This window comes from Trichoderma breve, chromosome 2 (assembly GCF_028502605.1).
Source record: "Trichoderma breve strain T069 chromosome 2, whole genome shotgun sequence".
Taxonomy (NCBI): domain Eukaryota; kingdom Fungi; phylum Ascomycota; class Sordariomycetes; order Hypocreales; family Hypocreaceae; genus Trichoderma; species Trichoderma breve.
The window spans coordinates 2,242,275-2,270,145 of NC_079233.1; the positions used below are offsets into that span (position 1 = coordinate 2,242,275).

Here is a 27,871-nt window from a genome sequence, read left to right on the forward strand (position 1 = left end):
CGCGGGGCGGGAAGGGAACGGCGAAGATTGTGCATATACTTTTGACTCAGACTCTCTTACGATGCGCCATGGCGGGTGGTTGAAATACGTGAATGAAACCAGCTGGCTATTTGCTATCTAAAGACGATGTTTAAAGCGGAAGCGTATAAAATCATCATTGCATTTCATAGTGTAAACAGAACCCAAGCATTCTCTCCATATTATTTACATGATAACTTAGGTCATCCCTGGCGCGCATGGCTTTATCCGAATAATAGCCGCCACCTCACTCAATCCTCTTACCCATTTCAGTATCGCACCCCTGTCCGTTTAGCACCCAAGAAAAAACCTTGACTTTGGGCCATCGGTTACCGCTAGTGAAAGAATTGAAGAAGAAAAAACTAGAGCTACAGCGACGTTTCAACTGTAGTTATCAGTCAATTCATCAAAGAGAACAAGTCATACAAAATGCCTAGCACACTTCAGAAGATACGCAAGCATATCTCCAAGAAGCGCAATGGAGAGGTAAACGCCCTGCATGAAAAGTCCAGAGACTCTCTGAGACTACACAAGGCCGGAGTGAGAGACCAGAGGCTGGAGAAACTTGCTGCGGCGAGGAGCAAGCGAGAACAACCCATTGGTATGCGACCATCAAATGAGATGTACGAATCTTCAGTTCATGTCTGACAAGTTGCATAAAGTGGAACGTGTTACATTTTTCCAACAGAATGTGAGAGAGCAAGGTGCCGAACCTCTCGAAGTTGCTGCTGTCCAAGCGCTTATCCACACGTATGTACCAACTGCCTCACCTTTTTGTTCAAGAAGTATTAGATCCTGACGGCGGCTCTCTGAGAAAGATATGTGCATCAGTACGATGAAGAGTACGATGCTGTGAAGAAAACCCGCCGCGCTGGACGGCCCGCCAGTACTAAGGAAGATCTTCTGAAGATGAAAATATCTGCACTTGAGGAAGAGTATACCAAAGGATTCCGTAAGTTTCTTTTCATCATGGTGCCAGCTCTTGGAGTTTATTTAACTTACAATGTTCCAGTGATTCCTGATATTACGACGGCTGAAAACGTCAAGCTTTTGGATGCTTGGGAAGGCTCTTGGGCATATCTTACCGCTATCCCCTGGATCAAAGTCACGACTACCGGCAACATTCGCAAAGCTGAGCTGCCCTCAAAAGCTATAAACTGAAAGGGTCTTGTCTCTCAAACTCTTTTCACATAAAGCATTCAGGAACTCACCTGCAACATAACCCATATGCTATCCAGTGATGGCAAGCGGCTGCCTATGTTCACTCGACTTTCACCAAGGCACAGAAGTCTCTCTATATGACTAGGGGCTGACATACGAGGCTACCGATTCGAACAAGAACCTCTACGAAACCCAGACTCCTTGGCTGCTCTGGCCATCGGCAGCCCCTTGAGCATTCTGATATCGGAGTAGGTGTTTGTTGGAAAAGGCATATGCATGGGCAGACCTTACGCAGGCCGCAACACCTGTTCACAAACGCCCTATATGTAGAGCTCGTGAGCAATTGGACGGCATAGCAGGTAACAGAAAAGCTATTCCGCCAGCTTTCCTCCTTTTTTTAACATCTCTCTCTCGCTCCTATGGTGAGACAGAATGACATAATAGGCTCGCGCGCAGCGGCTATATACGCTTCTAGAAACAGATGAATCAACTATACTAGTCCATTGTAATTGGCCTTGATAGATTGAATGAACTACCAGCACGGAATATAATTCATTCATGCTTGATGCATCTACCACGCTCAATCTTACTCTGTGCTTCAAATGTTTAATAGCTCCAGGGATTTATAGTGCTTGCATTCCAGTGAATTAGTCACGTGGGGCAATGGAGCAGCTGGCAGGTAGCTCCATTCCCGCCCAGTGGGAAAAAAATCACGAAAAAAAACTGGCACTACTTCATAGCTACTACATCATCCCTCACCAACCATCTATACAGCTATTCTCAGTCTCTTTTACCAAGCCAACATCATTCAAAATGCTTTCCCTCAGAACAATTGCGCGATCTGTCCCGCGAACCATCAGCCGTGCGGCCGGTGCTTCCCTGCGCTCATCCGCCATTGCCCGCCCCAGCTTCGCCAGAACCCCCGCCATCAAGCTGTTGCCCACCCGAGCTGCCGCATTCTCAACCACCGTCCGCCGAAGCAAAGAAGATGATATCGAGGTCGACGAGGCTCTCTCTGCCAAGCTGGAGAGCGAGATCCAGATCGAGGAGGATATCAAGGCCAATGAGCAGCAGCCTACGAGCATCAAGGACTTCCTCGACAACAGCCCATTCGAGCTGATTGATACTCCTGGCCAGGAGGTCGTCAAGCTGACCCGCAGCTACGGCGAAGAGAAGTGAGTCTCCAATTAGAGCTGGGTCAATGCTCGCTCCATGGCGCAAATTGACTAACAATTTTCCTTCAGGATCACCATTAGCTTCTCCATCGCCGACATCACCAACTTCGACCCCTACTCCGAGGACATGTTCGAGGAGGATGAGCTCCCCGAGGAGTCCCTCCAGTCCGACAAGCAGCAGAACCCCGACGACAGCCTCGAGGGCGATGTCGATGAGGAGACTGGCGCACCCATCAACCTCTCCATCCTGATCGAGAAGCCCGGCAAGACCAACGGCGCCCTCAACATCGATGCTACCGCCCGCGATGGCGAGATCCAAGTCGACAACATGTTCTTCTACGAGGACGCCAAGGTCGCTCGCATCGACTCCCCTGAGGCCGCCCAGAAGCGTGCCGACGTCTACCCCGGACCTCCTTTCGGCAGCCTCGACGAGGACCTGCAGGTGCTGATGGAGCGCTTCCTGGAGGAGCGTGGCATCAATGAGACTCTGGCTGCTTTTGTCCCCGATTACGTCGATGCCAAGGAGCAGCAGGAGTACCTTCGATGGCTCAAGAACGTCCGAACTTTTGTTGACGCATAAGTCAAGGTGGAAAAGGATAAAAAAAAATGTACGAATCTAATGTCGGTTGTTGGGATACGGTCATGTCAAAAGGTGAAACGAAGGGAATGATTATTCTGTGATTATAGAAAAAGCTTTTTTTTGGGAAATGTCCTCACTCATGTATTATAAACGGCCAACGCTGCCGCCCCTACGAATTGATATCAACGCGGAAACACACACACACACACAACAAATCATATCAGGGTCTCTCTATTATACGCTAATTTATTATTGCTCTGCGTTGAAAATAGTGATTGATTGTACTGGTATATATGTCCTTGGTGACAACTGAAATCTCAATTTATATCTAATGGGCAGTTATGCGGTTGACTACCTAGGAAAGTAACAGGTCTGTAGCTGCAAGCCCAATGGTCCAAGAAAATGTAGAAGAAGAAAAAGAAACTCTATGCCAAAATAAAGTAAATCTGTAGTGTGTTGCGAACACAATCTATGCGTATAGGCCAATCAACCCGCGTGGTATATGTATATGTCATCAAGCCAAATTCCTCATCCGTCCAAAATATGCGTTTGCCCTATCCAACCTTTGGCTGCTCTCTCCTTTTCCCTACTCTACAATGCCGTCGAGGCTCCAATCGCTTTTCTGGGCCCGCTCCAGAACTTGCTTTCCCTTCTCTGTGAGGTCGGGCTTGCCGCCATTGCCGACGACGTGTTCGAAGAAGACAGGCTGCCAGGTCTCCTTGTTCTGCTCCCGCTTCCGAGCTTTTTCTCGCTGGGCTTCCTCCAAGGCCACCTTTACTTCGGTTGCCTTGGAAAATTGCTTGGCGAGGATAGCCTCGGTGACGCCTCCCCACAGGCGGAGTGATTCATTGGGCAGCATCTGCTCCTTTGGCGGGATGACCTTGGGAGCAACGTTCAGTGGGATAATGTCAATGATGACGTGCTGTTCTTCAACGGGAACAGTTTTCTACAGGACAAAACAAAGTAAGTATTTTCCAAGTCAAGATGGATTTCAAGGCAGCAAGACATACCATAGGTCTGGGGCCCAGTGAAAAGACAACCTTCTCCTTCCAGGGACCGCTCAGCCTAGCCAGGACATCCTCATCCGGAACATCCTGGACTCGGGTCTTGTCATCGTTCTCGGGGTCATACTTGAAAATGACGCCATCAATTTTGTTGGTCGTTCGGCCCAACCAACCCTCCTCGACGTAGTGGAGAATGGCCTTGATCTTGGTATCGGGACATGTGATGTATGCCATCTCGCTCACGGATACGCTCAACGTTCCGCGGAAGAGACCGCCGAGATGGGCAGCGGGATGCGTCAACTGGTAAGTCTCGTTGTTTCGCTTCTCCAAGGAAATGAAGATGCCCATGTTGTGCTCGCCAGGAAGAACTTTGACAGATGTGCCGGTAAATTTGGCAGTGATCTGGTCGAAGCCTCTAGCAGTGATGCCCTTTTCGGGACAGGTAACATGGAAGGCGCTTACGGGAGGGTGATGTGATGTTTGCTCGGTGAGGTATGAAATGCGGAGGAGCGGGCCTGCTTCGTCCGAAGGCGTACCATGTTGAGGGACCGATAAGGACACTGAAGAGGAGCTATTCTCGCTCTTAGAAGCCGCCTTCAAGTTGGCAGCCGCTCCCTTGATGGAACTCGAGCTTGATCCCGGGGCAGTGGGGGTCTGAAGGTCGAGGGTGTTTATCCTTGGAGCGTTATCTTCTGTCTCCCAGTTGCACTGCATCAAATCCAAATGTCAGCGTTATCATGCCCCCCTCGCATTATGATAGTATAGGTCCGATGCGATCCTGTTATCGATCCAACATCAGGTAGTGGGGCAGGGGCTCACCCGGAAGAACTCGCCGAGACACGAGTTGTACGGCTTGCAAGGCTTTCCCTTTGCATATTTCAGATCCTTTGTAAGCCAGAAGCGAATCACTTCAAGCATTCGGTCGAGGGGCTCGTCGGATGTGCCGATGGCGACGAAAGCGTTGGGTGCATCGAGGTAGGTCCAGTACTCGAGATTTGGAGTTGGCTCCAGGAGTTGGGAGGGGAGAGAGAATCGAACGGAGGCGAGGTCCGTGACCCCGATGAATCTACACTCGCAAAATCAGCCATTAGCATGGTTTCCATGTCAAGTTGATTGAACGCATCCCGCAAAACTCAATTTGCACGGCTGATCGAGTTATCCATCGAACGCGACATTCTCTATCGAAACTCGGATGCCCCACTAGGCTTTACCGCCGGTTTCGCCTCTTGGTGTAAGAGCATCGTGGTGGCACGGAGAGAGCAACGCAGGTGCAAATTGCATCCAAAAAGGAGTGGAAGAAGGAGTCTCTCTTACTTTCTCAAGATGCCCAAGAAAGTGCGCAACTTGGATCCCTCGTTATGGGGTTCGTCCGGCGTCGCAGCGGCTGGCGGTGATGGCGGTGATGACGACATGTTCGACGTAAAACAGCAGCCAAGACGTGGGTTTCGAAGAGCCGCTGCAGTAGAGGGGCTGGTTGGTTGAGATGCGCCGCCGCTGCCACGTAAGAGAAAGAAGCAGCCGAAGTTGTAAACGGTGAAGGAGAGTAACGGTCGAGTCCGTAGAGGCTCGATAAAAGAAGAGTCTATGCCTCTGCCGCCAGGAATCGCGGGCCTGGTGCAAAGCAGGTGAGAAAGTGGAAATGGGGATCACTTTTGCATGCCACGCCCCAGCTAAGAAAAGTCTGGAGCCGTCGCTGGCGTGGCGTTTCAGAGGGACCAAGAGGGGACCACAGTGGACTCAAGCAGCCGAGTTACTGGCTCGGGGGTCCAGGGACAGGGATTCCCAGGGCGACGGCAACCACTAAAGAGCCGCCAAGCCGCATGCGCTTCAGTGCCGGTGGAAGAATCTAGAGATTGTATGGATGCGATGTGATGCACAGCGATGTCCAGCTTCAAGTGCCGTCTGGTCCGCTCTTCGTGCTGGGCAGAGGGCGAAGCGATCAGGATCTTGGACAGTCTCTTTTCCTCTCCCCTCTTCCCCCCCTTTATCCCTATTGCCCATCAAATCTTGTTCCAACTCAGCCACTCCCTGGCCGCTCGCTAGATACCAGAGATTGCTAGCTAATACTCGTAGGCCCTGCGTCTGCCAAGGCGGAAGATGCGACGGGCCAATCATCAGCCCACATGGTCAAGGCTCTGGCTGGCGATGGCACCGCAGAGGCGCAACATGCAAAAGAGCAAGCAGCACGCTGGGCCCCCGTGCATCTTCCGAGTGGCCACATGCGTGCCACTGGCGGCTTCTGCAAATAATCAAGCTGTTTTTCGTGATGACTGATAAGCGTGCATGTGCATTTGGGGCGGAGAGGTGGCATTCAACTTTTTTTCTTGCAGGCATCCCAACAACTAGCGCATGGCATGCATAGCTCTCATATACGGAGAATGTGCAGGTACGGATACGATATACAGGTAATAAAACTGATATGGGGTTATTACCTGCGGTCTATCCAGGGTAGTTATGGCATATTCTAGGGAGGATTGAGAATTGAGATGATTCAGTAGCATTATTGGAGTTATATAAGATGACGGAGTCGTCTGACCTTTTCCCGATGGTACGTCCTGCCTCTCCTCCATAGTTAGCAGCTGATATGATCGCCGTGAGTGTCAGCTGGGCAATTCCATATCAAACCCTTCAGCGATAAAGACGTAGGTTCAAGCATAGGCATAGAGTTTAGGGAAAACGTGGTGGCTAATATCGAAATTTGCCTTTCGCACAATGCTTTGTAAGGGCTACAGGGTAGACAATCAAGCAACTTCACCTCCGACCGGTATGGGCTACTCAACGCCATTCATAGATGGTGCCGGACGGAATTGGCTTGAGGCTTGAGGCTTAAGGGCACAGAAGGCAATTACGAGTCGGCTGCCAGCGGGTTTCAGCGGGTGCTGCCATCAGCCGTGGCATATGCTAGCTGGGGAGGCTTTCATCTCACCCTTGCCACTGGTAGAAAGACGAGTCTGTTGAAGACGCGCGTCAAGCCCCTTCAGCAACTATCAAGGAGAGACATGTTCAGCATAGGGAACCCGAGCATGTGTCGTCTTGGATAAGGGGATACTATTTCAGCTGCAGCAATAGTTACCTGCATTTGGCGTACGGAGTATGTATATTCGAGGAATTGGCGGAACTTACGGGGAAAAGAACGATCGTGAAGACATAAAATGATTGGTTGACGGCCTATGTGCCGAAAGGATTCCATCTTCTCACCAGCCTCGCCGTAATTTACTTAGCAATTGATGTCATGGTCGGCAACTTGATCTACCGCCGGGACATCTCCAAGGTGACAGATCCGGTAGACCATCCGGGGCCGTAATGAAAACCGATCTGTCTGGAGGACCCTTTAATCGAACTACGCGTAGATGGGATATTTCTCATGGAGCTTTCCCAAGAATTCGTGCACTAGACTTCGCAACGCAATCTACGTAGTAGGTACTCCACGATTCCGCTGCAGCTTTGATTGGCCAAGTTAATCGGAAGCACACACGCGTACATGGGACCAGACTGTTTTACAGGCATGCAGGTACTGCAGTTAGACATCTACCTACAGGCTAGAGTAGTACCTTGTGTAGTATTTCGAGCTGAATGCTGAATTTGGAAAGCTGCCGGCAAGTAGAGGCACATGAGGTGTTGCTACATGCGGACCAGAGAAACTCTCGCCGTAGCGGTCGATCGTTTGCTTACCGAGACTGTAACATGGTTTAAGCCCCCGGCATGATAGCGTCGATGGCGAACAAAACGTGGTCAAACGCCCATCTACGAGCAATTTTGCCATCCGCTAACTGGCATCTGCCTGGAGCAAGAGAGAAAGCGTCGCACCATTTTCTCCGAAGAGCGCCATCCTCGTCTGCTGGTGACATAATGTCGACCCAATGCCTCGGGATGTGGCTTCTGGAAGCAGCTCGACAAAGCTGGACCAAGGATCCGCAAGCAATTTCAGCAGCATCGCGTTTGGAGGCTGTCTGACGCAAGTTGGCTGTCATGCGGAGCCCTCCTATCAGGCCTAGCGCACGGATAGCAGGCAGGGGGAGGTTTGCCAAATCCTGCCGTATCAGGGTGCAGATCAATTGGCGGGCTGTTAAGGCGTCCATGTACCCTCAAGTACTGCCACCTTGTGGTTCCACGGCGACGGGGGCGGAGCAGAAGCTCCGTTGTGCCTCGATCTTGGAATACCAGACGGGCTTTTGTTTTGCCAAGGTCGCGATTCACGGTTGACAATGTGAAATCAAGATCATGTGGTATTAGGAGTTTGGACAGAGCTCATGTGGTAGTGAGAATTGGAAGCAGGTTGACTGATAGCTGTTAGTATCCTAAGGTATGCTAAGCAGCCTGATACATCACATTAAGGAGAAGCACAGAAGGGAGATGCCAACAGCATTCAAAGTTGCTTCAAAAGTCCGGAGGTTGTCTTTACGCGCTGTGATGCTCTAAAGGGCCCTGAAGGATACGAGTTTACTTGCTATGTTCAGCCGGGCTTCCTCGTTAATTGGGGAATATCAAATTGAGGCTTTGAGCACATGCCCGTATTATTAACCTCTACATCGCTGGAAGCAAGCAAGAGATGCGGTCCCAAGGTACCTGGGTGGTACTTTTTCCTGCGCCACAGGCCTAACTGCTCCGCATCGAGATCGCGATCTCCCGACCAGAATCCGATGAGTTCAAAAGTTACAGATCGGGGCATGAGCGCTAGCCCAACCATGCATTTTCGAATCGGCGGCCTTCTTCCTTGTTGCAGCTGTGCGGAGGGAGATGGATCTTTTTTGAGGGGGAAGATTAAAAGCTCCAAGCTTGCCAGCCCACACACTCATCCCCTTTCTCTTCCTTGCTGCATCAGCATCACCGAAGTTCTATGATATCTCTACTTTAAGTGCTACTTAGTTTAACTTTGATACTTTACTATTTTGTGAATAATCACCTACAGCGAACGCTATCGTATATTACTCCAACTGTACTGCTACCGACTAAGGCGGTACCTTTCCCCACGACGAGTGTCTCTTATATCGCGGAGGAGCGAGGTGCCTTTTGGTTCTTCACGACTTCTTTACGTATTTGATTTCGACTTCGAGCTCTAGCACCCAGTCAATAATCCCGTTTACCCCCCCAACGGGGGATTTCAGCTACAGTTCATTCTATCGAAGCTTTTAAGATCCGGTATCGCAACAAGTATGGACAAGGTGGATACTAGAGTTGCAGTCGATTGCCCTCCTAAGAAGACAAATGGCAAACCCAAGCAGAAGCAGCAGGCGAAGCATCAAAAATCCAACTCCCAGGTGAGCCTCAGAATAGCCATGATTTATGGCAGGATGCTAAGCGGTTACAGTCGGAGCGAACTCATGATGAGAACACAGAGCGGGCGTATATAGCTGCCTCACGGCGCAGTGATCGAGACATAGAGGCGCGGATCAAATCTGCTTTGCAGGCTAGCAAAATACACAAGAAACGAACCGGGAAAGCTCTTCGAATCACCCGTGAGATTGTTCTCAATGAGGCTATGTATGAGGAAGAGGATACCGAGTTGGAACGATTCAGAGAGTGGAGCTTCCGCTTGCCATCGGGCTCTTTGCAGGGAGGCCATGGAAAAGAAGTGTGCGACCTCATAGAGTCATCTCTCCAAAGATGGCGGGGAAACGACATCAACCAGGCCTTTGAGCAATACTTTCCTAATTACAAGCAAGCAGCAGCCCAACCAACAGGTCCTCAATGGTATCCGCGACAGGCTTCACTGCAGCCACTACCTCAGCAGACTTCTCCGATAGACCCTCCAGGGATGATACAGATTTCTGGGATGCAAGTACAGGTGCCGATTTCCGGAATGTCTGCCCATGGGGTGCAACAGACTCCTTGGATGGGACAGTCTCCCGAAATGCAGATGCAGTCTCCCGTGGGGATGGGAATGATTTCCCCGGCCCAAATACACTCTCCTCTTGTACAGATGGGGCAGACTCCTGAGATGAGGCACGCTTCTCCGACGCAGCAAGATTTCGATTTGTGTTCTCAATTCGTCGATTCGGGCATCAACACCCCCTCGGCTGAGATACTTAGTGGTCTCCGGGAGTTCACACGCCTCACCCCCGAGAACGACGCATTCTCCGACGAATCATCCACCCCTCCCGAACTCAGTCACCTCAACCAAGCTCAGTTGCCTACTCCGATATCTGCATGTTCCTCGTGCACTTGTAACCCGGCTCAGAAATACACTTGTGACAATTGCCGGACGTTTGTGTGGTTTGGATAACGACCTCAGTCACAAGTGATCATATTTCAGATATATTTCTGCATTCCCTATTTCTATGCTCCGGAACATGAATCACGACGATGTCTTTGATGCTGCAGCGGCAGTCCTTGTTCTCTTCTCATACTGGACATGTTATGGCAGGCGTCATCAGTAGAAAGCATATTTGCAGTTTCTTTCTATATACCTATACTTTCTCTGTGTTTCCCATCTTTTTTTTATGCTTTTGCTGGCGGAGCAACTGAAGGTTTTTATTATGTCATTTGCGTTGCAGTTGCTGGCATACGATGGGATACAAGTTTGATCTCCACTACAATGGTCGCGTTTATGAAAGGGGCATTGCGCCTCTTTTTTTTTTCTTTCTCTTCGGTGTTCTATTCTTCTCCTAATTTTCCTTTTTTCTAGTCCTCAAAAGGTCAATTAGAAGGATAGTCATATGAGCTGGAGTTTGGCAGTCGGGCAATGAGTTTTCTTATTATTCTAACACAAAGTTTAACATTAAGTCTAAAAAAAAATTAATAAACAAGCAATTGGTCAATCATATCTAAGAGTTCGCGAGTAACATGAGTTGTGGTTTCAGTAATTCACTAGCGATATTTGTTCCTTGTGTAATTGCGTGCAGCTCGCAAATTTTGGCATGACGAAAGGAAACCAGACCTCGTGATTAATCAATGCACACAAACAGCGCCGAGAAAGAGTAGCACAACATACCTACATGTATGTACTCAAACAATTGAATTCGAGATCAATGGCTTCCAAGCCTCGCTGTTAAATGACGTCTCTAGCTCCCCGCCATTAAGCCATAAAGCTGGCGGCATCAGATCCCCTGACCAGCTCTTCGCCGCCCCTCTTTTCCCTTTCCAGCGCAGTAGTTCCATAAAGGTGCGTGGGGTCATTCATATGACGCTCACTTCTTCGTTCTTGCATTTTCCTGCTCCTGCAGCTCCCCAACTCTTGCCTCTCTTACTCCTCCTTCTCAGCTTTTCCCCCAGACTCGCATCATCCATATTACAGAATCACGCGATTGGCCGCTGTGTGTGCATCCAGAGTCGTGCAGCTCCCGGGGAATTGACTTGTGTCGTTCGATCGCGTGTCGTGTGTTGCAAAGGAAAGACCACCTGACAGGGCTGGTGTAAGAGGCACAAAAGAAGCTGCCTTGGAGGCTGAAGCTAAACGCAGAGAGCTTGCCCAGGCAGCATCAACGCATAAATACGGACAATTCCAGTTTCATTCTTGTTTCTGCATTCTCTACCTAGTCACGGCAGCAGAAACTACAGCAATTACTTCCTAAGGCATATAGCATTGTCGCTCCGATGGCTTCGACCGTGGACCCCAAGGAAAAGTTCTATCGTCACTTTCGTGACAGCATCGAAGGTGGGCTGCTGCTTCTGGCTTACTTAGGGCTTATGTGGTGCCTATTCATCACCGCATGATTGCTAACGACTCTCCTTTCCTCCCCTGCAGTTCTTCAAGATCAGATTGGTCAATTAGCCCATCTATCTTCCATTGGAGGCGAGCGACAAGAGGCTACAGACCACATCCTGGCTGGCATCAGCAAGCTGCAGAATGAGGTTGCCGATGCCGCCGAATTCACCCCAGCATACGATCGACGCCAGTACTCAGATGTCTGTCGTCCTCCATATTTCCGTGTAAAGAGAAGCCAGACTGATCGCGAATCATGTTTATAGGCAATCAAAAGCCTCCAAGATAAGCTCAACGAGACGATTGCCAAAGTAGCACCAAAGTCACGCTTCCAGTTTAGGCGCACTGGAACCGACCACGTTGACATGGGAGCACCCGAAAACGACCCGCGGTTGAACCCGGGCAGCTTATCCCGACGCCCTCACAGTCCAAAAAGTGCACCTGGAGCAGCGAGAAGCATATCGGAGGAGGCTCGGGATACCGTTGGCGAGCTGCCATCACAGGGGAAAGATTACAACGAGGAGCTAGCAAAGCCCGATGCCTCATCCATCCGAAAGCCCAGCTTCTCTGCTGCTCAGAGTATCGGTATCTCGGACCAAACTGGCCTTCACATTATCCTTCCATCCTCTGCTTCGCGAGCCACCGCAGCAGGCTGGCTGCGGGACCTGAAAGACTGCGTTATTGACCTTTCAATACCCACAGCCCAAGGAGCACCATTCCCCGGACTCATTCTCAAGAATATCGACAGATGTCTTATCGTGGCCGGTAGGGTAAATGGACCCATACACATCAACGATGTGTCCAATAGCACTTTGGTCGTTATAGCGCGACAGGTTCGGATTCATGACTGCAAAAACGTCAATATCTATTTGCACTGCGCTAGCCACCCCATTATTGAAGACTGCACAGGCATGCGCTTTGCTCCTCTTCCTTCGTGTTATGTATGTCTCTGTCCTTAGCTTGCGGCTTTGTTTTTGTGTAACGAGGGGTGCTGACTTTGTTTGTCTGTACAGCAAACCGAGTCCGATAAATCGACAGAGAATCAGTGGGACCAGGTTGATGATTTCAAATGGTTGAAAACAACCCAAAGTCCCAATTGGACCACTCTATCAGAAGCCCAGAGGCTTGACGAGGAGGTTTGGACCAAGATTGTGCCGGGTCAGCCAGGCGGCAGTGTCGAAAAAATTCTGGCCAAGGTTGGCATTCCGCCGAAATAAGATGGCTTGCGGAGAGAGTGGACGCAGGCCATTGCATTATCGAGCGTCGCATACGTAAAAATAGCTAATAGGTAGCCTCTCGGGGGAACATTATCCAGATATGGTTACTTTTGATTTGGGCTCGAGAGGGATTCAAGTAACGGCACAAGTCTCTTCTTCACAGTTCCATCTTGTCTCCAGTAGCGTATGCATCTTTGCTAAACTGTACGCCGCTCTCGCGGAGTTTTTCTAACAAAGCACGCTGCATCTCAATTCGCGTTTCGAGCTCTTTAATTTCGGCCCTTTGCTCTTCGATGGAGCGATCCATGTCTGGCAACGCGCGAACCTGTGCCCTGGCGTGCTGCAATTTGTGCTTGAGCTTATCCGTAGCACCAGGTACGTCCTTAAAAGAGAGCTGCTGGCCGCTGCTGCTTGGCCCGCCAGGAGTAGCTCCTGTCGTGAGGCCAGTAGAGGACTGGAGTCCAGCGCGAACTTTTGCTAGGACAATGGACAGCTCCGACAGAGAGTCGAGATCATCGGGGGACAGCGTCGAAGGCAGAGAGAGTGCTGGTAGCTCTGAAGCCATGGTAACGCGTTGGATTCAGGATGTCAAGTGATTGAGGTATCAGAAACGCGTAGGGAGGGTATGTAGACGCCAAGTTGACAGATAAGACTCAAAGCGTATGATCAATAACGATGGATGATAGCACGGCTATTAATCGTAGCTGCGCATGGCATGTCCTGATTGATTGGTTCACGGGGAATTTTGTCTTGCAAGGCGTTGACGGGGTTATTGAGGGGAGTTGGCAGAGATTGGACGCAAGCTTAGTGGCCAGGGCGAGAAACGGCCCGATGCACGGAGGGCTCTTTAGCGCAGCCGCTGCGCTGCCGCCTTCTGCGCAGAAGCTGCCCATGTCTCATACAACTTATCAGCAGAGATAATGGATGACATCGGCGGCCCATCGCCATCAACCCCACCATCCAATCCTTAGTACAGGTGGTATGTTTCTAGGATTGGCAGTGGGAAAAAAAAGCTTCATCTCCCCATCAAATCACGCACCTACTGTCCTCTTCCTCCTTACACTCTCTTCATTCCGCCAAACCTGCCATTGAGCCCTCTCACCATGTCCAAGACAGAGCAAAAGGCCTGCCTCAGTACGTCTCCTACTCCTACTCCTACTCCTACGCCTCATCCTCACTCCCAACCATTGCCCCGCCATGCCTCTCCCACCCCTCAACCAATCCCGCGTCCCAACTTGCGTCGCGTCAAATCGGCGCCGGCCACGGTTCAGATTGAATCGCCGCCTAAGAGGCCGGACTATGTCCTTGCCTGCTGCTTTATCCTGGTGTATCTTGAGCTTGGGTGGCTAATTCTACTGCTGTTGCGCTCTTACAGTCGTCATTGATGGCTGGGGCATCCCCTCCGACGAGAGCCCCAAGGATGGCGATGCCATTGCGGCTGCCGAGACGCCCGTCATGGATGAGCTTTCCAAGAGCGAGACTGGATTCACCGAGCTCGACGCCTCATCGCTGGCGGTGGGACTGCCTGAAGGATTGATGGGTAACTCTGAGGTCGGCCACTTGAACATTGGCGCTGGACGTGTTGTCTGGCAGGATGTCGTCCGCATCGACCAGACCATCAAGAAGGACGAGTTCGCCGACAACGAAGTTCTCAAGAAGACACTCGAGGGTGCTGCAAGTGGCAATGGCCGTCTGCACCTCTGCGGCTTGGTTTCTCACGGCGGTGTGGTAGGTGGCCTCTTTTGAGAAAGGCTAAGTTGAAAATATACTAATGCTCCGACAGCACTCCAAGCAGACACATCTGTATGCCATCCTCAAGGCTGCCAAGAAGTACAATGTCCCCAAGGTCTTCATCCACTTCTTCGGCGACGGCCGTGATACCGACCCCAAGTCTGGTGGAGGTTACATGGAAGAGCTGGTCGACTTCATCAAGGAGCTCGGCCTTGGCCAGATTGCCACCGTTGTCGGCCGGTACTATGCTATGGACCGTGATAAGCGATGGGAGCGTGTCGAGGTTGCTCTTAAGGGTCTCATTCTGGGCGAGGGCGAGGCGACTGAGGACCCGGTTGCTACTATCAAGGCTCGATATGAGCTCGAAGGCAAGGAGAACAGAGATGAGTTCTTTACCCCCATTATTGTTGGCGGCGATGAGGGCCGTATCAAGGGTAAGTTTTCCGCGAGTTATCTTTCGATCAATCGGGGATTCAGGGCTAACACTCCATGAACTAGATGACGACACTGTCTTCTTCTTCAACTACCGATCTGATCGCGCACGACAAATCACCCAGGTGCTCGGTGATGTTGACCGATCTGTCCTGCCCGACTTCCCTTACCCCAAGATCAACAAGCTTGTTACCATGACCCGATACAAGACTGATTACCCCTTCGACGTCGCCTTTGAGCCCCAAAAGATGGACAACGTCCTGGCCGAGTGGCTTGGAAAGCAAAACGTGGAGCAAGTCCACATCGCCGAGACTGAAAAGTACGCCCATGTCACCTTCTTCTTCAACGGTGGTGTTGAAAAGGTCTTCCCTCTCGAGACTCGTGACCAGGACCAGGACCTTGTTCCTTCCAACAAATCGGTCGCGACCTACGACCAAGCCCCCGAGATGTCTGCAGACGGAGTGGCGGACCAGGTTGCCAAGCGTCTGGCGGAGCAGAAGTTCCCCTTTGTCATGAACAACTTTGCTCCTCCCGACATGGTTGGCCACACTGGTGTTTACGAGGCTGCCATTGTTGGCTGTGCCGCCACCGACAAGGCCATTGGAAAGATTCTGGACGCATGCAAGAAAGAGGGGTACATCCTGTTCATCACTGCCGATCACGGCAATGCCGAGGAGATGAAATTCTCCGATGGAAAGCCCAAGACTAGCCACACTACCAACAAGGTGCCGTTCATCATGGCCAATGCTCCCGAAGGATGGAGCCTAAAGAAGCAGGGTGGTGTCCTTGGCGATGTTGCCCCTACTATTTTGGCTGCCATGGGATTGCCCCAGCCTGAGGAGATGACGGGCGAGTCCCTCCTTGCAAAGGACCTTAAGAGGAGTGCTGAGTAAAGAGGTGCTATACCTAAAACGAGCGAATAAGATGAAAAACAAGCAAATGCAGAGACTACAGTACAGAGACTATGTGGGCATGATTGAGAGCAAGATTATAAATAGATTAAGATGAGCAAGAGATGAACATTGCATACCTAGTATAAGACCTAGTATAAGATAGAACAGAAATAAGAAACATGGATACCGCTATGAATAAAATCTGCACCTGATGGGTAGGGTGACATGGGTAGGGTGACATTGGTCACTTTGATTAGCACCCGCGCATTCTATTACTGTGGCAAGGTGATGGTCTTCGTCTCTCTGTTCCTGGATAGTCAACCCTAATCTACCATGTGGTATGTGCGATACTACTTCTGGCATTGGAGAGAGCTTCATCTCCCCCAGTCAGGAGCATTAGCTCCGGTGGACGTGGTGGAATATCAAGGCGCTATTCGGGGGAGTAGCAAGATGGGAATAGCTTCCCCCACAGGCTTGAGTGAGATCCCAAAAAATTTACTGGCCGCTGAAGAATTGTGTTTGTTATGCGTGTCTCTGTTACCTACCTAGGCACGCTTCTTCATGTAGGTATCTTAAAGTTTCTATAGTAGGATATTTTAACATAATGAAGACCCGAGTCTCTTATGAAGAGATCCATTGTCAAGATTGTTACAGTAGGCCTCTTCCTCTTCGTACCCTGTAGCCATTGTTGGAGTTCAGTTAAGCTTTCCAAGGCACAAGTATCAATGCTAATTCTCCTGCGTTTAAGCTAGGACATGCCATTGTACAACCCTTGCAGATCGATCAGCAAAGCAGGGTCGTGCAGATTCTACAGCCCAAAGCTAGTGGCAACGTGGCAACGGCAACGACAAGAGAAACTCGCCTCTTTCGCTCAGACCTGTTATTGCAAGCTTCCATGAGAATAATATAAGATCCAACGAATCGGTATTCTCTTGGCAAGGAGGCAGCCGAGCAAAGGGCCCCTGAGAAGGAACGAGGTGCGTTTCTTATTGGCACGCCTAACGATACTTCAAAGACGTAGTATGCATGTAGGCAAGCTCCAATTTGGGTTGTTGGTCCCGAGGTAGCCTCCCGATCTGAGCTAGCAGTGCAGGTTGGAGAGATCGAGGCGGCTTTCGCTCTGGGGGTGTGGATTGAATAAAAACTGCCCGAGACGACCGTGACAGGCGGTACTGAGGCTGTGATACCGCGTGTGAATGGTGGTTTGGGTAGCATCAATATAAAACGACGTGAAAATGGAGAGCCTAGGTAGGGCTGCACCGTTTAATACTACTAGATATTATACAGAAACGGTAGAATCAAAATAGAATTAGCATTGGTTGATACAGTGGGATAGAGAAACATTGCGCATGTGCAAGTGATTGAAGAAGCCCATATTAACACACAGTTTCGTGTCTTCAGTGGGAGGCCTTTGATCGCAATAAAAAAAAATCAAATTCAAAGAAAAATAAGAAGACAGTGATCACATTTACCGTTAACCTTAATCCCTTGCTGAAGGCTCAGCTTTTGAAAATACAAGTTCACGCTCATCATCTCCAACCATCGGTATCTTGTGCGCTAGCGTACCTTGAAGTTGGAGTCTGAGTGGGGGCCGGTTCTCGGGGATTCCATCACGTGCCTAAGCAGTACAGATCCAGGGCTCAGCAAAAAGAGGCAAATGCGCAGACGTCATTGTGCCCATAAAGTTGGAGTGAAATGGCTGTGGGCAGGGAATCGGTGGAGTTTTGGAGCTGTGAGGTTGAGGGAATGAGGCCGATCCATGCCACTGCGGGGAAGCTCATCATGCAGCCCGGCGTCAATGGCAAATCGTCGGCTAGGGGTCCCGTGTGAAAGATGCTGTCTCTTTTTAAGACATTGTACGGAATACGGAGCAATATTGTTGAGATGCGGTAAACAGCAGTACATGGAGCGTGACTATGTGGAAGCTGGTAATTGTTAAGAGAAATCGGATGCATGACTCGCCGACAAGAAGCTGGAAATTCTCATGCCGTGCAGCAGTAATACTCGTATATAGGCGAAGTACTAAGTGTCCCATCACAGTCGTACCGGATCCCAGGCGAAGGAAGTCAAAGTGCTCGTGCTAAATTGTTTCCAGTTTAAAGGACCACTCACACGCCCAGGCACACCAGCCCGCTCACACACCTCGCCGTTGCGAGACGGACCCGTCTAGACCCATCGACAATCCTTGCGTGCAAACCGTTCTGGACTACCCATCTGTCTAAGGACAGACGTCATAATCGCGCCACATTGTAGCCCGCCTGAACGGCCGGCCCCTGATTGAGATGCTGATTGCCCGAGTCAAGGATGCCCACGGCTGAAGAGGGATGGCGCATCGTTGGATCCCTTGTTCGGGCTGACGACGCGCCTCGATGTACTTCAACAATTTCTGAGAACTTTGGACCACATGACGGGTATGCGGAGGTACTTTAGCTCACATCGGTGCTCTGTAGATGGTCTCGAAATTGGAGCTTGTATACGACTCACAACACGGAGATCTGGGAGCAGACACAGTCGTACGGTACGAGTACAGTATGAGTACAGCTACAGTGCAGCCAGTGTCGCGGATCAAGTTAGTTCCGAAGGCTGACCCTGGCCACATATTTGGTCGATGCCAGCCAAAAACCAAGATCTACACCCTCCAAACCTTGCGACCTGCGTCCCCGCAAGGTGATGGTTGGCTAGGCCCACAGGTGGAGAGATGGGAGCCAAGGAGCTTCACACGCTGCCGAACAAGGATCATGTGGGCGCAAGGCCGACAAGAGTCTAGTTGAAGGTCTAGTTGAAGCGAGGAGCATCTTCATGTTCTCGTACAGTATTCGTACAGCCCTAGAGCTTCTCTAGACCAAGCCTTGACTGACGCAAATAGTGATACAGAAAACGGGATGCTGGACCGAAGCCCGCTCGCTGCTCTTGGAACCTGATGGACTGCAAGCAGCACTGAAGACTGTACTCCGTTCTCCATACTGGCACTACCTTAAGTTGACGCCTCTGGCGCTTGTCAATGCTTGATTCCTCTCCCTGGCACCGGCGACTAGCTCGCAGCCACGCTCGTATTAGCGCTTCTGGCAGCCAAATGGCCTGTCAAGGCGCTTCCAAACGGGGCTGTTGCACATTGCCTTTCCGCCGACATCTGGGGGGGCTGTATGGAGAGCGAAACGACAAAGTGTTTGTCCATACGAGTACTTGGTAGGATAAGCTGACCTGCAATAGGTAGCGGCGGGAACAAAACTATCGTTAGCAGAGGCCCAATAGCATCTCTCAAGCTTCCTCGGCTGAATGCTGCCATCGCCAGAGTGATAAGAGAGGCCCTGTGGATACACAAAACCACATGTCGTCCACCTGGTGTTGTCCGATTTGCCCACGGTTCCGCACCGTGTGCTCGACTTACAACTCGTACATACTTGGACGAGCATCTGATGGAAGCTCCTCGCTAACAACACCCCTCTGGAGTGAGACATGGCCTCACTAGCTCCCAAACAAGACCCTGATTTCCATAGTTTGCGTTGATGCTCCTGCGATTGCCCCGATCGCAGCACCATGATTCCTGACCTGCCAATCGAAGCCTCACGGCGCCATCACCCTGGGGTTTGCCCACCGACTGGCTGCGGCGAAAAGCCCCAGGCTTGCCACTCAACATTCTGGCGATAGACTCACCATTGACAGAGAAAATCTTTACCCAGTATCCATTTCTACTTTACCTGTTCTGTATGGGCTCATCGTTTCTCTCCATCGCCGTGAAGAGCCACAGACGCCGTCTGGAATAAGGCTGACCTTTCGGGGTCATCGCGCATCCCTCCTATCTGCATACATCGTCAAGCCCTCAAATTTTTTTTCGGTCCAGAATTTCCCTCCCCCTACCCAGCTGCCACACACACGCCCCTCCTTTTTTTTTCTTTTCCCTTCCACGACGAATACAGACCAGCCTCACCACGGCGATCAACCCCAAATCATACTTGTACCTCACCTAGCCCAGGCCGGGTCTCGACGACGAGCCTTCTCCAACCCCACTGGCCATCATCGCCCTTGTTATTCCCCGTCAGCTTCTTCATTTCCCCTCAGCACCACGACCTCTTGACCCCGTTGCATTCGATCACATTCGTGGATCGTCTAAACTCTGGCGACGAGCATCACCAAGTCTCCAGTCGTAGACGTGATCTAGCCGCGGATATCTCTTTCTCACAGTCGAACACGCATATTTGACCGGACGCGACTCAGTACCATTGAGAGAGAGACGGAGCTGACTCCGTACCCGCGGCTGCCCTGCCATTTGAACCCCATCTGACAACGCAAACAGCCGCGAGGGGCTGGATTTGATTGACCGGGGGAAAAAAACGACAAACTCAGACATTTTCTTTTCAACAGCTGGTGTACACGATTTCCGGCAGCAAAGAAGGACGACGTGGATTGAAAAAACAGCGCCGATACTGCCTTCGTGTCATCGATTCATCCCGATTCCACCTCGCCACCTAGTGCGAACTCGAGCTCCCTTTTCCGTTGCTGTACCGATCAAGACGTATACGAAGATCTTGGCTCGCGCTGGCATTTGATTTATTATTCTTTTCATTGCACTTAATCATTTTTTAACCCCCCCTCTTAATATTTGACCTCCTCATCTGCTTTTGTTAGCGAGATCTGTTTTGCAAGACTCGAGGTGAGTTGCCCGAAGTTGTTGCGGCCCTCTCTGCTTATCCAGTTCGATCGATCGATCGCACCCAGGTGCCACGGCAAAATGACACGCCACTTTTTTGCTCGATTGACTGGCCCTTTACCCATTCCGTTAGCCAATCTCCTCGTCACAGGCACACAGTTTTGAAAGGAATTATCCTATTAACAATGCGTCTACAGAGTATAGGCCATTGACGAGTCGTGCTACGTCACAAGCCGTCATTTTGCTTGGACCCTTGAGTACCTATTATTATCCCTTAGTTCCCAATTCGGACTGAAGAAGCTTCGTCTGGCAACTAGAGAATGATTCATTATTAGAGTCTTCAAAAATATTTGTCAACATCTGGATGCTTCTTAACTGAATTACAATGCAGCCAGCAGAGGATAGACCTCACGAACCACCCCTATCATCAACCGGCCACCCTCTCCCCCGACGATCTTCACCAGAAAACTCCATCACGCTGCGACACCACCAACTCGCTCACGATAACTCCCTGTTGAAGGCAAACCGCGGCCCAGGTCCGCCGGATCAAGGCAACCAAGATGCATCATCGCCTCGTCGAGCTTCATCGGGGGAGAGTCACGAAACTGGCCAGAGTGATGCCAAGAAGTGGTTCAACCAGTCCAACCAAAATCCAACGGCTACCTTTGATAGCAATGCCATGGATGGTGAGTACCCATGCCGTAGATTGGTGAGCTAATGCATCAAAAGTATGTACTCATGCCCAACACAGTTGACCCACCATTCTTTCAAAAAGAATCAGACTCCTCCAACGAAGACAAGCCGTATCAATTTCAACCAGCCTTGCCTCGACTCCAGTCCAAAGCCCGTAGCAGCAGTGCTGATGACTACCGAAGCGTCATCGACGATCTCACCGTAGAGATCCAAAAGTTGAAGGAAGAGTTGAAGCGCTACAGGCAGCACGGTCCTGATATGCTTCGGAAAGATAAACTGTTTGAAATCAAGATACATGGGTTGCCGAAGAGGAAAAAACGTGAACTGGAGGCCACGCTTCGAGACTTTACAGCGAGTTTGGGTGACTCGCCCGATACCTCTTCGTCTCAGCGTAACAAAAAATCGTCGAGGCATGCCACGCGCGATCGGATGTATGCTGGTTCAGGCTCAAAGTCACAGTCGAAGCATGCTTCGTCGTCCTCTGGATCGCATACACGACCAGTTGACTCGGCCTACGCGTCCATGTCGACTGGTGCCGGCTCGTCTGGGACTTCGTTAAATAGACCTCAAGGAGGCTCGAGGTTCAAGACGAACGACCAGAAAGTAGAGAACTATTTGCGCGAGATCCCCGAGGGTCTGTATCCCCGTTTTGTCGCCATGACCGAAAAAGAAAAGAAGAAACTAGTCGTCCGTCGTCTTGAGCAAATATTTACGGGGAAAATCGGAGGCAAGCATGTTCGTCGGAGCCAGCCTCTTCGACCGCCTGCCATATCCACCATCCCACCGCCAGCACAGGCAATATCGGGCAATCCCTCTCCCCAGCGGTCATCTCTGGTGCAGCATCCAAAGCCAGGCTTAAATGCCAATACCAGTAGTAGCTCCAACCCTGTACCAGAACCTATGCGGGAAGCTCGAATTCTTCCACAGGAACATCAATCCGGACATACGGGGAAAAAGAGCAGATCCCAAGACATGGGCTCAGCGTCCAACTCTAACGAAGATCAAACCGAATCAGGGGGCAACGGCAACAGCAGCGGCAACGGCAACGGCAATGGTTCAGGGACCAATACGTCGCCGCCTATGCCGCCGCCTCCCGAGCAGCGACCCACGAGGCCTAGGGATCTCGATCCTGATCGAGTCCAGATCCCTTCTGAGAACATGGAGTATATAAGGCATTTAGGCCTTGTCCCTCCAGAGCTACTCTCAAACCCTCCAGAACGGTCAACCGACGACGTTCGTCCTGACGAGGATGGTTGGGTGTATTTGAATCTCCTCTGCAACATGGCGCAATTGCACATCATGAATGTCACCCCGGACTTTGTACGAAATGCCGTTGTGGATCTGAGCGCAAAGTTTCAGCTCTCGCCAGATGGCCGAAAAATAAGATGGCGCGGTGGTACAGACGGCACCAAATTCAGTAGCGATAGTTCAGGCGACCATTCGCAGCGGAGTCCAGAAACGGATGACACAGATACAAAAGCTGACCACCACAAGAGACAGAAGACCGGTCACTCAACTGGAGATTCTGGGAGCTCAGGCAATAACTTATCCAAATTTGGACCACAAGTTTCGGCATCATCCGAGAGCTTCCACTACAAACCTCTGTTCCTTCATCAGCAGTCGCCCCACGAGCAATCGTCGATGGAGGATGGTACACTGTCGTCTTTCGGTCCCATCGAGGAGAGTAATGCAGACTCGCGGTGGGGCCAGAGCGGCTCTGGCGCCTCAAATCGTCGTAAACGTCGTCGCGATGGTGCCATCATCTACTATAGTGGTGCTCCGTTTTGCACCGACTTATCTGGAGATCCAGGAGATATATCGCCAACAACGTACATGCTATCGAGTGGAAGGGAGCGGTTGGATCCTCAGGTGCAGTTTGTCCGGCCGATACCCTATCGATCGGGATCAGGATCTTCGATGACCAGGCGGCCGTTGAGTGATGCTAATCTTGACCTTGGTTCCGTACCCAAGTTGGACGTCAGCGATGGGGTTAGCATGCCCGAGTTGGTAACCGACTCAGGGGATGAATCCAGTGACATCAGCATGGAGTTTCCTTGGAGTGATGCACAACAAATACTTGAAGTTCGCCCCCTTGAACCATGTGGTCTAGGTGGTGTCCTACCAGAGGATCACTTCATGGTGGTGGTTACAACCAGGCGATCGAAGCTTGATGCATATGTCGGTCAGAGCAGTGTGGGTCAGCCTAAGTTGTCTGAAGAAACGACAGATCACATCATCAATCGGCTAGCCACAATGTCAACTTCGTCGCCTCGCTTGTCTGTCCGTCGACTGCCGAAGATGGATGATCTGTCGAAAGTCAAGATTGAATACCTTTCGGGCCGCATCAAGCGCCTGAATCCAGTACCGCTTCCTCCGCCTGCCATATTTTTCCCACCTTTTAGTACAGGATCGTGGTCGGAGGACGAATTTGGATCCGATGGAGATGATGAATTCAATTCTTCAGAAGGGCTTATGAGCCGACGAGCAAACCCGCATGAGTCAGATGATTATCCCGACGGTGTAGACTTGAGCAGCGGCGATGAAGATGGAGAAGAGCCCGATGACGATATTGACATGACGAGGAATGAGGGGCGAGATAACAGCTTGGATGACATTTCACAGCAGGGACTTGGTCGGGTCCCACTCGGATCACGGGGTAGCACCGAGGCAGTCCCAGGAACTATTCGTGGAAGAAGCAAAAGCGCTAGCGCCGAGGCAGTTCTCCGCGCGGGAGGCAGTTCTGCAGCCACTGCAGGAGGCATCGAGAGCGATTATAGCAGCAGCTCCAAGAAGAGCGGCTGAAGACACGTGTATTGTGAGCGAAACAACATCAGAGAGGAGTAGCATCTCCTGTTGACACGGCATACCACAACCATTCCCAACAATTTACCAGCGATAGCAGCACTGGTCAAAGCAATCCCAATTTGTGTTGGACGAGAAGGGCGACAAATGGACCACCGATAAGATGTTGGATACCAGCTGAGTTTCAATTTTGGTTTTAATTTTTTTTTATCATTACGCCTCTTTTTTTTTTTTTTTGGACAGTCATGGAATCTTGGGCGTTGTTTACGGCTGGATGTTCCGAAAGAAAAAGTACGATTCCCCCACGAGCGCTATTGAATTATTTTTTTGGTGTATAGCTTCGACGCGGTACAGAGATTGTACAGATGCTTTTTCAATATCCCCTCAGCGAGGCCAAGATGTATTTAGATGTTAGATATCCTGTATGTTTATATTTATTTTAGTTATGAAATGCCTTGATTATCAGCCGCAGCGGAGAGTCTACGGTGCATACGATTTTCTACTATTGGTAAAGTCAAGGCCGCGAAGTAGGGTGCGATATCTTGTCATAGCTAAAAAGTTTTGGTTCTTGATCTCGGCTTATTCGAGTAGGGTCGTAGTTGGACTAGCCACTAATTTGCGGCCGTAGACCTAAAAATTCCTGACCATTCATCTCTTCAGAGTACTACGCAACCTCGTGCCATTAACAAATAGCCCCAAGTTGCTGGATGCTCGTCCAGAACTGTATAAGTACATGCAAACAGCCGCAATCAGAGGTGAGATGCACGTGATGTACAATCGCATCATCAATGGCAGCTTACATGGATGGTGTGGCTGTTGGTTGTTTTGTGGCTGGAGCATCCCGAGTCGATAGGGAGTACCCCGTACTGTATCTCACGCCGTCTTTAGTGCGGCCTACGCAATCAGACCATACGCCTGCAGGATGCACGGAGCCCTTTTCTTTCATCATATCAGGCTGAGGCTATTGAGAGGGGCAGCCTGATTCATATAATACTGCCAGCTTACCGCTCGGAAGGCTGGGAAAGCTGAATCTATTTCCTTCTTCTCTACAATTGCCTTGCTCTGCTTTGACCTTCTCACTGTGTTGAACTGGACCTTGTTTGTTGATCAAGATGCGGCTGCCATTGGGTTCTGCCTTTGCGGCCTGGCTCGCGCTCGGCGGCGAGGTTGTGGCCTCCAAAGAAGAGGCTCAATCAAACGGAGTTAGAAACATTGCAATTATTGGTGAGTTGGCATTGGCTGAGGTTGATTTCTTTGCATACTGAGCCCCCTGGATTGAGAGTGGGGTTTGCACACGGAACATCTATAAGAGAGATGGCACAAGAGGCAGCCTGGAACTAACCAGATGCCACAGGAGCTGGAGCTGCCGGGTCTTCGGCTGCGTACCATTTGCGACAATATGCAGATGAAGCAGATGTCAAAATCAACATCACCATCTTTGAGAAAACGGGACGGATTGGCGGCCGGACGCTGACCGTCAGCGCATTTGATGATCCACTGCAACCCATTGAGCTTGGCGCTTCAATTTTCGTGAGCGTCAACCACATCATGTACAATGGCACCAAGAATTTCAACCTGTCCATCGGCGCCAATTACCGCACGGCCAGTAGCCAGGACGATATCACTGCCATTTGGGATGGCGACAGCTTCGTCTACGAGACTACGGATGGCACGTCCTGGTGGTGGGATGCGGGCAAGCTCTGGTGGCGCTACGGCATGAGCCCGTACCGAGCTGTCAACCTGGTCAAGGAAGTGGTTGGCAAGTTCCTCAAGTTGTATGAGCAGCCGTATTTCCCATTTCGATCGCTGACGGCCAGGGCGTACGAGCTGGATCTGGTGAAGATTACAGCGGTGACGGGGGAGCAATTTCTCGCCCAGCATAAGGTTCGAATTAGCAGATCCTTTTACTGTATTGTCATGAAGTGGACTATGGTTTAAGCTGACGACTTCTGTTTTAGATTGATGAGGCGTTTTCGAGACACATTATTCAGGCGGCCACGAGGGTCAACTATGCTTCCAACCTGGCATATCTTCATGGACTAGAAGCCATGGTGAGCACCTACCAGAATAAGATTCATATATTTGACCTAGGATATTAATAAACACCCCCCCTAGGTCTCGTTTGCCACAGATGGCGCCATGTCTGTGAATGGTGGCAACTGGCGTATTTTTGACCAAATGGTCAAGACCAGCGGTGCTGCGGTTTACCATGATACCGCCGTCTCTTCCATTAGCTTTGCCAAAGCCAAGACTTCATCTTCAGCCCCCAGATATGAGATTTCGACACGATCAGCCGAGGCCGATCCAGAAGTTGTTGGTACAATATTCGATGATGTGATCATCGCCTCCCCTTGGCAGTTCAGCAACATTGAAGCTGGCGAGGGCGTTATCAAGCATCACATTGAGGAAATCCCTTACACCAAGCTTCACGTCACGCTGTTTGCCTCTCCGTTTAAACTACACCCAGACTTCTTCAAGCTCCCACCCGGATCCAAGGCACCAAGCAACGTCTACACAACTCTTGCCGAGGGCGAGGAACCGAAAGAGGGCGCTGAAGGCGTTGGTAAGACAGGTTTCTACTCAGTCAGCACACTCAGGGCGGCCGTCAACCCAAAGACGAACAAGACCGAGTTTGTGTACAAGATATTTTCGCCCAAGCCCGTGACCCCGCAGTTTCTGTCGGATCTCCTTGGCGTCCAGGTTCCAGACACGTTTACGGCTCCGACGGAGGAGGACCGGGGCGGAGACGGTCAGAACAGCGGTGTGGACCCGATCTCGTGGTATTACCCGCACTGGTTTTACTCCTACCCGATTGAGCTTCCAAGGGTGACATTCCAGGACCCTATCCTGGGCAGCGGGCTCTACTACACATCTGGTATTGAGAGCTTCATCTCAACGATGGAGACGAGCGCCCTGATGGGGATGAATGTGGCGAGGCTCATTGTGGATGATGCAGCGGGCATTTCTCGGGCCGCAGTTCCCGGTTCTGTGAGCGAGGAAGACTTGGGGATGCACGAGGTCAAGGTAGACTTAGTTGTTGAGGAGCCCGGTGAGCTGTAATTGGGGAGGGGAAATTGAAGACACTGATTAGAGGGTAGAGGGGATAAATGATGGCTTTGGACGATTTTACATCGACTTGGAGGAGGTTGGATTTTATTGAGCAAGCGGCACGTTCCTTGATACTTTCTGCTATTTGACGGAAGAGGTTTGAAACCAGAATAATTCACTCATTGTTTCTACGTTGTAAAAACTGAACCATGGATACAACAAAACTCATGCAGTTCTCTCACGCTTGTGCTCTAGTTAAGAGATGGCGTAATCACATAATGGTTCAAACACATCTAAAGCCGTCGAATTCCGGCTAAAGCACCTTATCTATTTACTCGTCTGTTGGGCAAGACTTTAAAACGCCAGAGGCGCGACGTGCATTGGATGTTCATAGGCAGAGCAGGGTCAATTTCGTTCGTGTCGATATCGGAGCCTTGTACATCTCCATTTGCATGTTTGTAAATCCCATGATCAGCAGAAAAAAAGGCGGAGAACTCGCATTTTGGTCTAGACAATGCCTTATGGAACGCCAAGCATCGAAGCGAAAGCTCGGTAGATGCTGCCGCTTCCCCTCGTTGTCCATGTTTTATTATGCTTTGAACGGCAATTAAGTTTTTGGGCCTGCTTTTCATGATGTTTTACGTGTATCGTATGTCATTGTTGGGGTTTGCTGTTGTGGCTTGCATTTAATGAAACCCCCTCCTTGTTGATGCGTGTCATCGGATATGGGGGAAATAAAAGGCTATACGCTTTCGAGATGATGGTTAGAGTCTACTGCACTGGTGGTTATCTTGACTCCTCTCGTTGTGGTGGGAGGAGTATGCCAT

The 27,871-nt window shown here is 50.6% G+C and overlaps 9 protein-coding genes across 9 annotated transcripts; 7 read left to right on the top strand and 2 right to left on the bottom strand.

Annotated features, from left to right (window-relative positions):
• Positions 1–447: 447 nt before the first annotated feature.
• T069G_02909 (translation machinery-associated protein 16 domain-containing protein) lies at positions 448–1,179 on the top strand (the record flags this gene model as incomplete). Its single annotated transcript, XM_056170119.1, has 4 exons — positions 448–619; positions 681–768; positions 837–970; positions 1,031–1,179. 4 exons carry the CDS (start codon positions 448–450, stop codon positions 1,177–1,179), a joined length of 543 nt encoding a protein of 180 aa, XP_056031011.1.
• Positions 1,180–1,992: 813 nt separating this feature from the next.
• On the top strand, positions 1,993–2,934 carry T069G_02910 (mitochondrial glycoprotein domain-containing protein; the record flags this gene model as incomplete). The annotated part of the gene is made up of 2 exons (XM_056170120.1): positions 1,993–2,354; positions 2,424–2,934. The coding sequence occupies 2 exons, from the start codon at positions 1,993–1,995 to the stop codon at positions 2,932–2,934; spliced, it is 873 nt and encodes a 290-aa protein (XP_056031012.1).
• A 586-nt stretch (positions 2,935–3,520) lies between these two features.
• On the bottom strand, positions 3,521–5,350 carry T069G_02911 (oxysterol-binding protein domain-containing protein; the record flags this gene model as incomplete). The annotated part of the gene is made up of 4 exons (XM_056170121.1): positions 3,521–3,880; positions 3,945–4,646; positions 4,758–5,004; positions 5,253–5,350. The coding sequence occupies 4 exons, from the start codon at positions 5,348–5,350 to the stop codon at positions 3,521–3,523; spliced, it is 1,407 nt and encodes a 468-aa protein (XP_056031013.1).
• Positions 5,351–9,091: 3,741 nt separating this feature from the next.
• On the top strand, positions 9,092–10,161 carry T069G_02912 (uncharacterized protein; the record flags this gene model as incomplete). The annotated part of the gene is made up of 2 exons (XM_056170122.1): positions 9,092–9,196; positions 9,247–10,161. 2 exons carry the CDS (start codon positions 9,092–9,094, stop codon positions 10,159–10,161), a joined length of 1,020 nt encoding a protein of 339 aa, XP_056031014.1.
• Positions 10,162–11,471: 1,310 nt separating this feature from the next.
• Positions 11,472–12,797, top strand: T069G_02913 (tubulin binding cofactor C domain-containing protein; the record flags this gene model as incomplete). Its single annotated transcript, XM_056170123.1, has 4 exons — positions 11,472–11,532; positions 11,623–11,783; positions 11,847–12,521; positions 12,594–12,797. 4 exons carry the CDS (start codon positions 11,472–11,474, stop codon positions 12,795–12,797), a joined length of 1,101 nt encoding a protein of 366 aa, XP_056031015.1.
• Positions 12,798–12,954: 157 nt separating this feature from the next.
• On the bottom strand, positions 12,955–13,362 carry T069G_02914 (RNA polymerase II transcription mediator complex subunit 9 domain-containing protein; the record flags this gene model as incomplete). Its single annotated transcript, XM_056170124.1, has 1 exon — positions 12,955–13,362. One exon carries the CDS (start codon positions 13,360–13,362, stop codon positions 12,955–12,957), a length of 408 nt encoding a protein of 135 aa, XP_056031016.1.
• A 538-nt stretch (positions 13,363–13,900) lies between these two features.
• Positions 13,901–15,853, top strand: T069G_02915 (metalloenzyme superfamily domain-containing protein; the record flags this gene model as incomplete). The annotated part of the gene is made up of 4 exons (XM_056170125.1): positions 13,901–13,931; positions 14,173–14,525; positions 14,581–14,962; positions 15,027–15,853. 4 exons carry the CDS (start codon positions 13,901–13,903, stop codon positions 15,851–15,853), a joined length of 1,593 nt encoding a protein of 530 aa, XP_056031017.1.
• A 5,033-nt stretch (positions 15,854–20,886) lies between these two features.
• Positions 20,887–23,996, top strand: T069G_02916 (frequency clock protein domain-containing protein; the record flags this gene model as incomplete). The annotated part of the gene is made up of 5 exons (XM_056170126.1): positions 20,887–21,187; positions 21,253–21,585; positions 21,640–21,921; positions 21,985–22,028; positions 22,122–23,996. 5 exons carry the CDS (start codon positions 20,887–20,889, stop codon positions 23,994–23,996), a joined length of 2,835 nt encoding a protein of 944 aa, XP_056031018.1.
• A 1,112-nt stretch (positions 23,997–25,108) lies between these two features.
• On the top strand, positions 25,109–27,056 carry T069G_02917 (prenylcysteine lyase domain-containing protein; the record flags this gene model as incomplete). Its single annotated transcript, XM_056170127.1, has 5 exons — positions 25,109–25,220; positions 25,351–25,880; positions 25,955–26,047; positions 26,112–26,657; positions 26,697–27,056. The coding sequence occupies 5 exons, from the start codon at positions 25,109–25,111 to the stop codon at positions 27,054–27,056; spliced, it is 1,641 nt and encodes a 546-aa protein (XP_056031019.1).
• Positions 27,057–27,871: the final 815 nt, after the last annotated feature.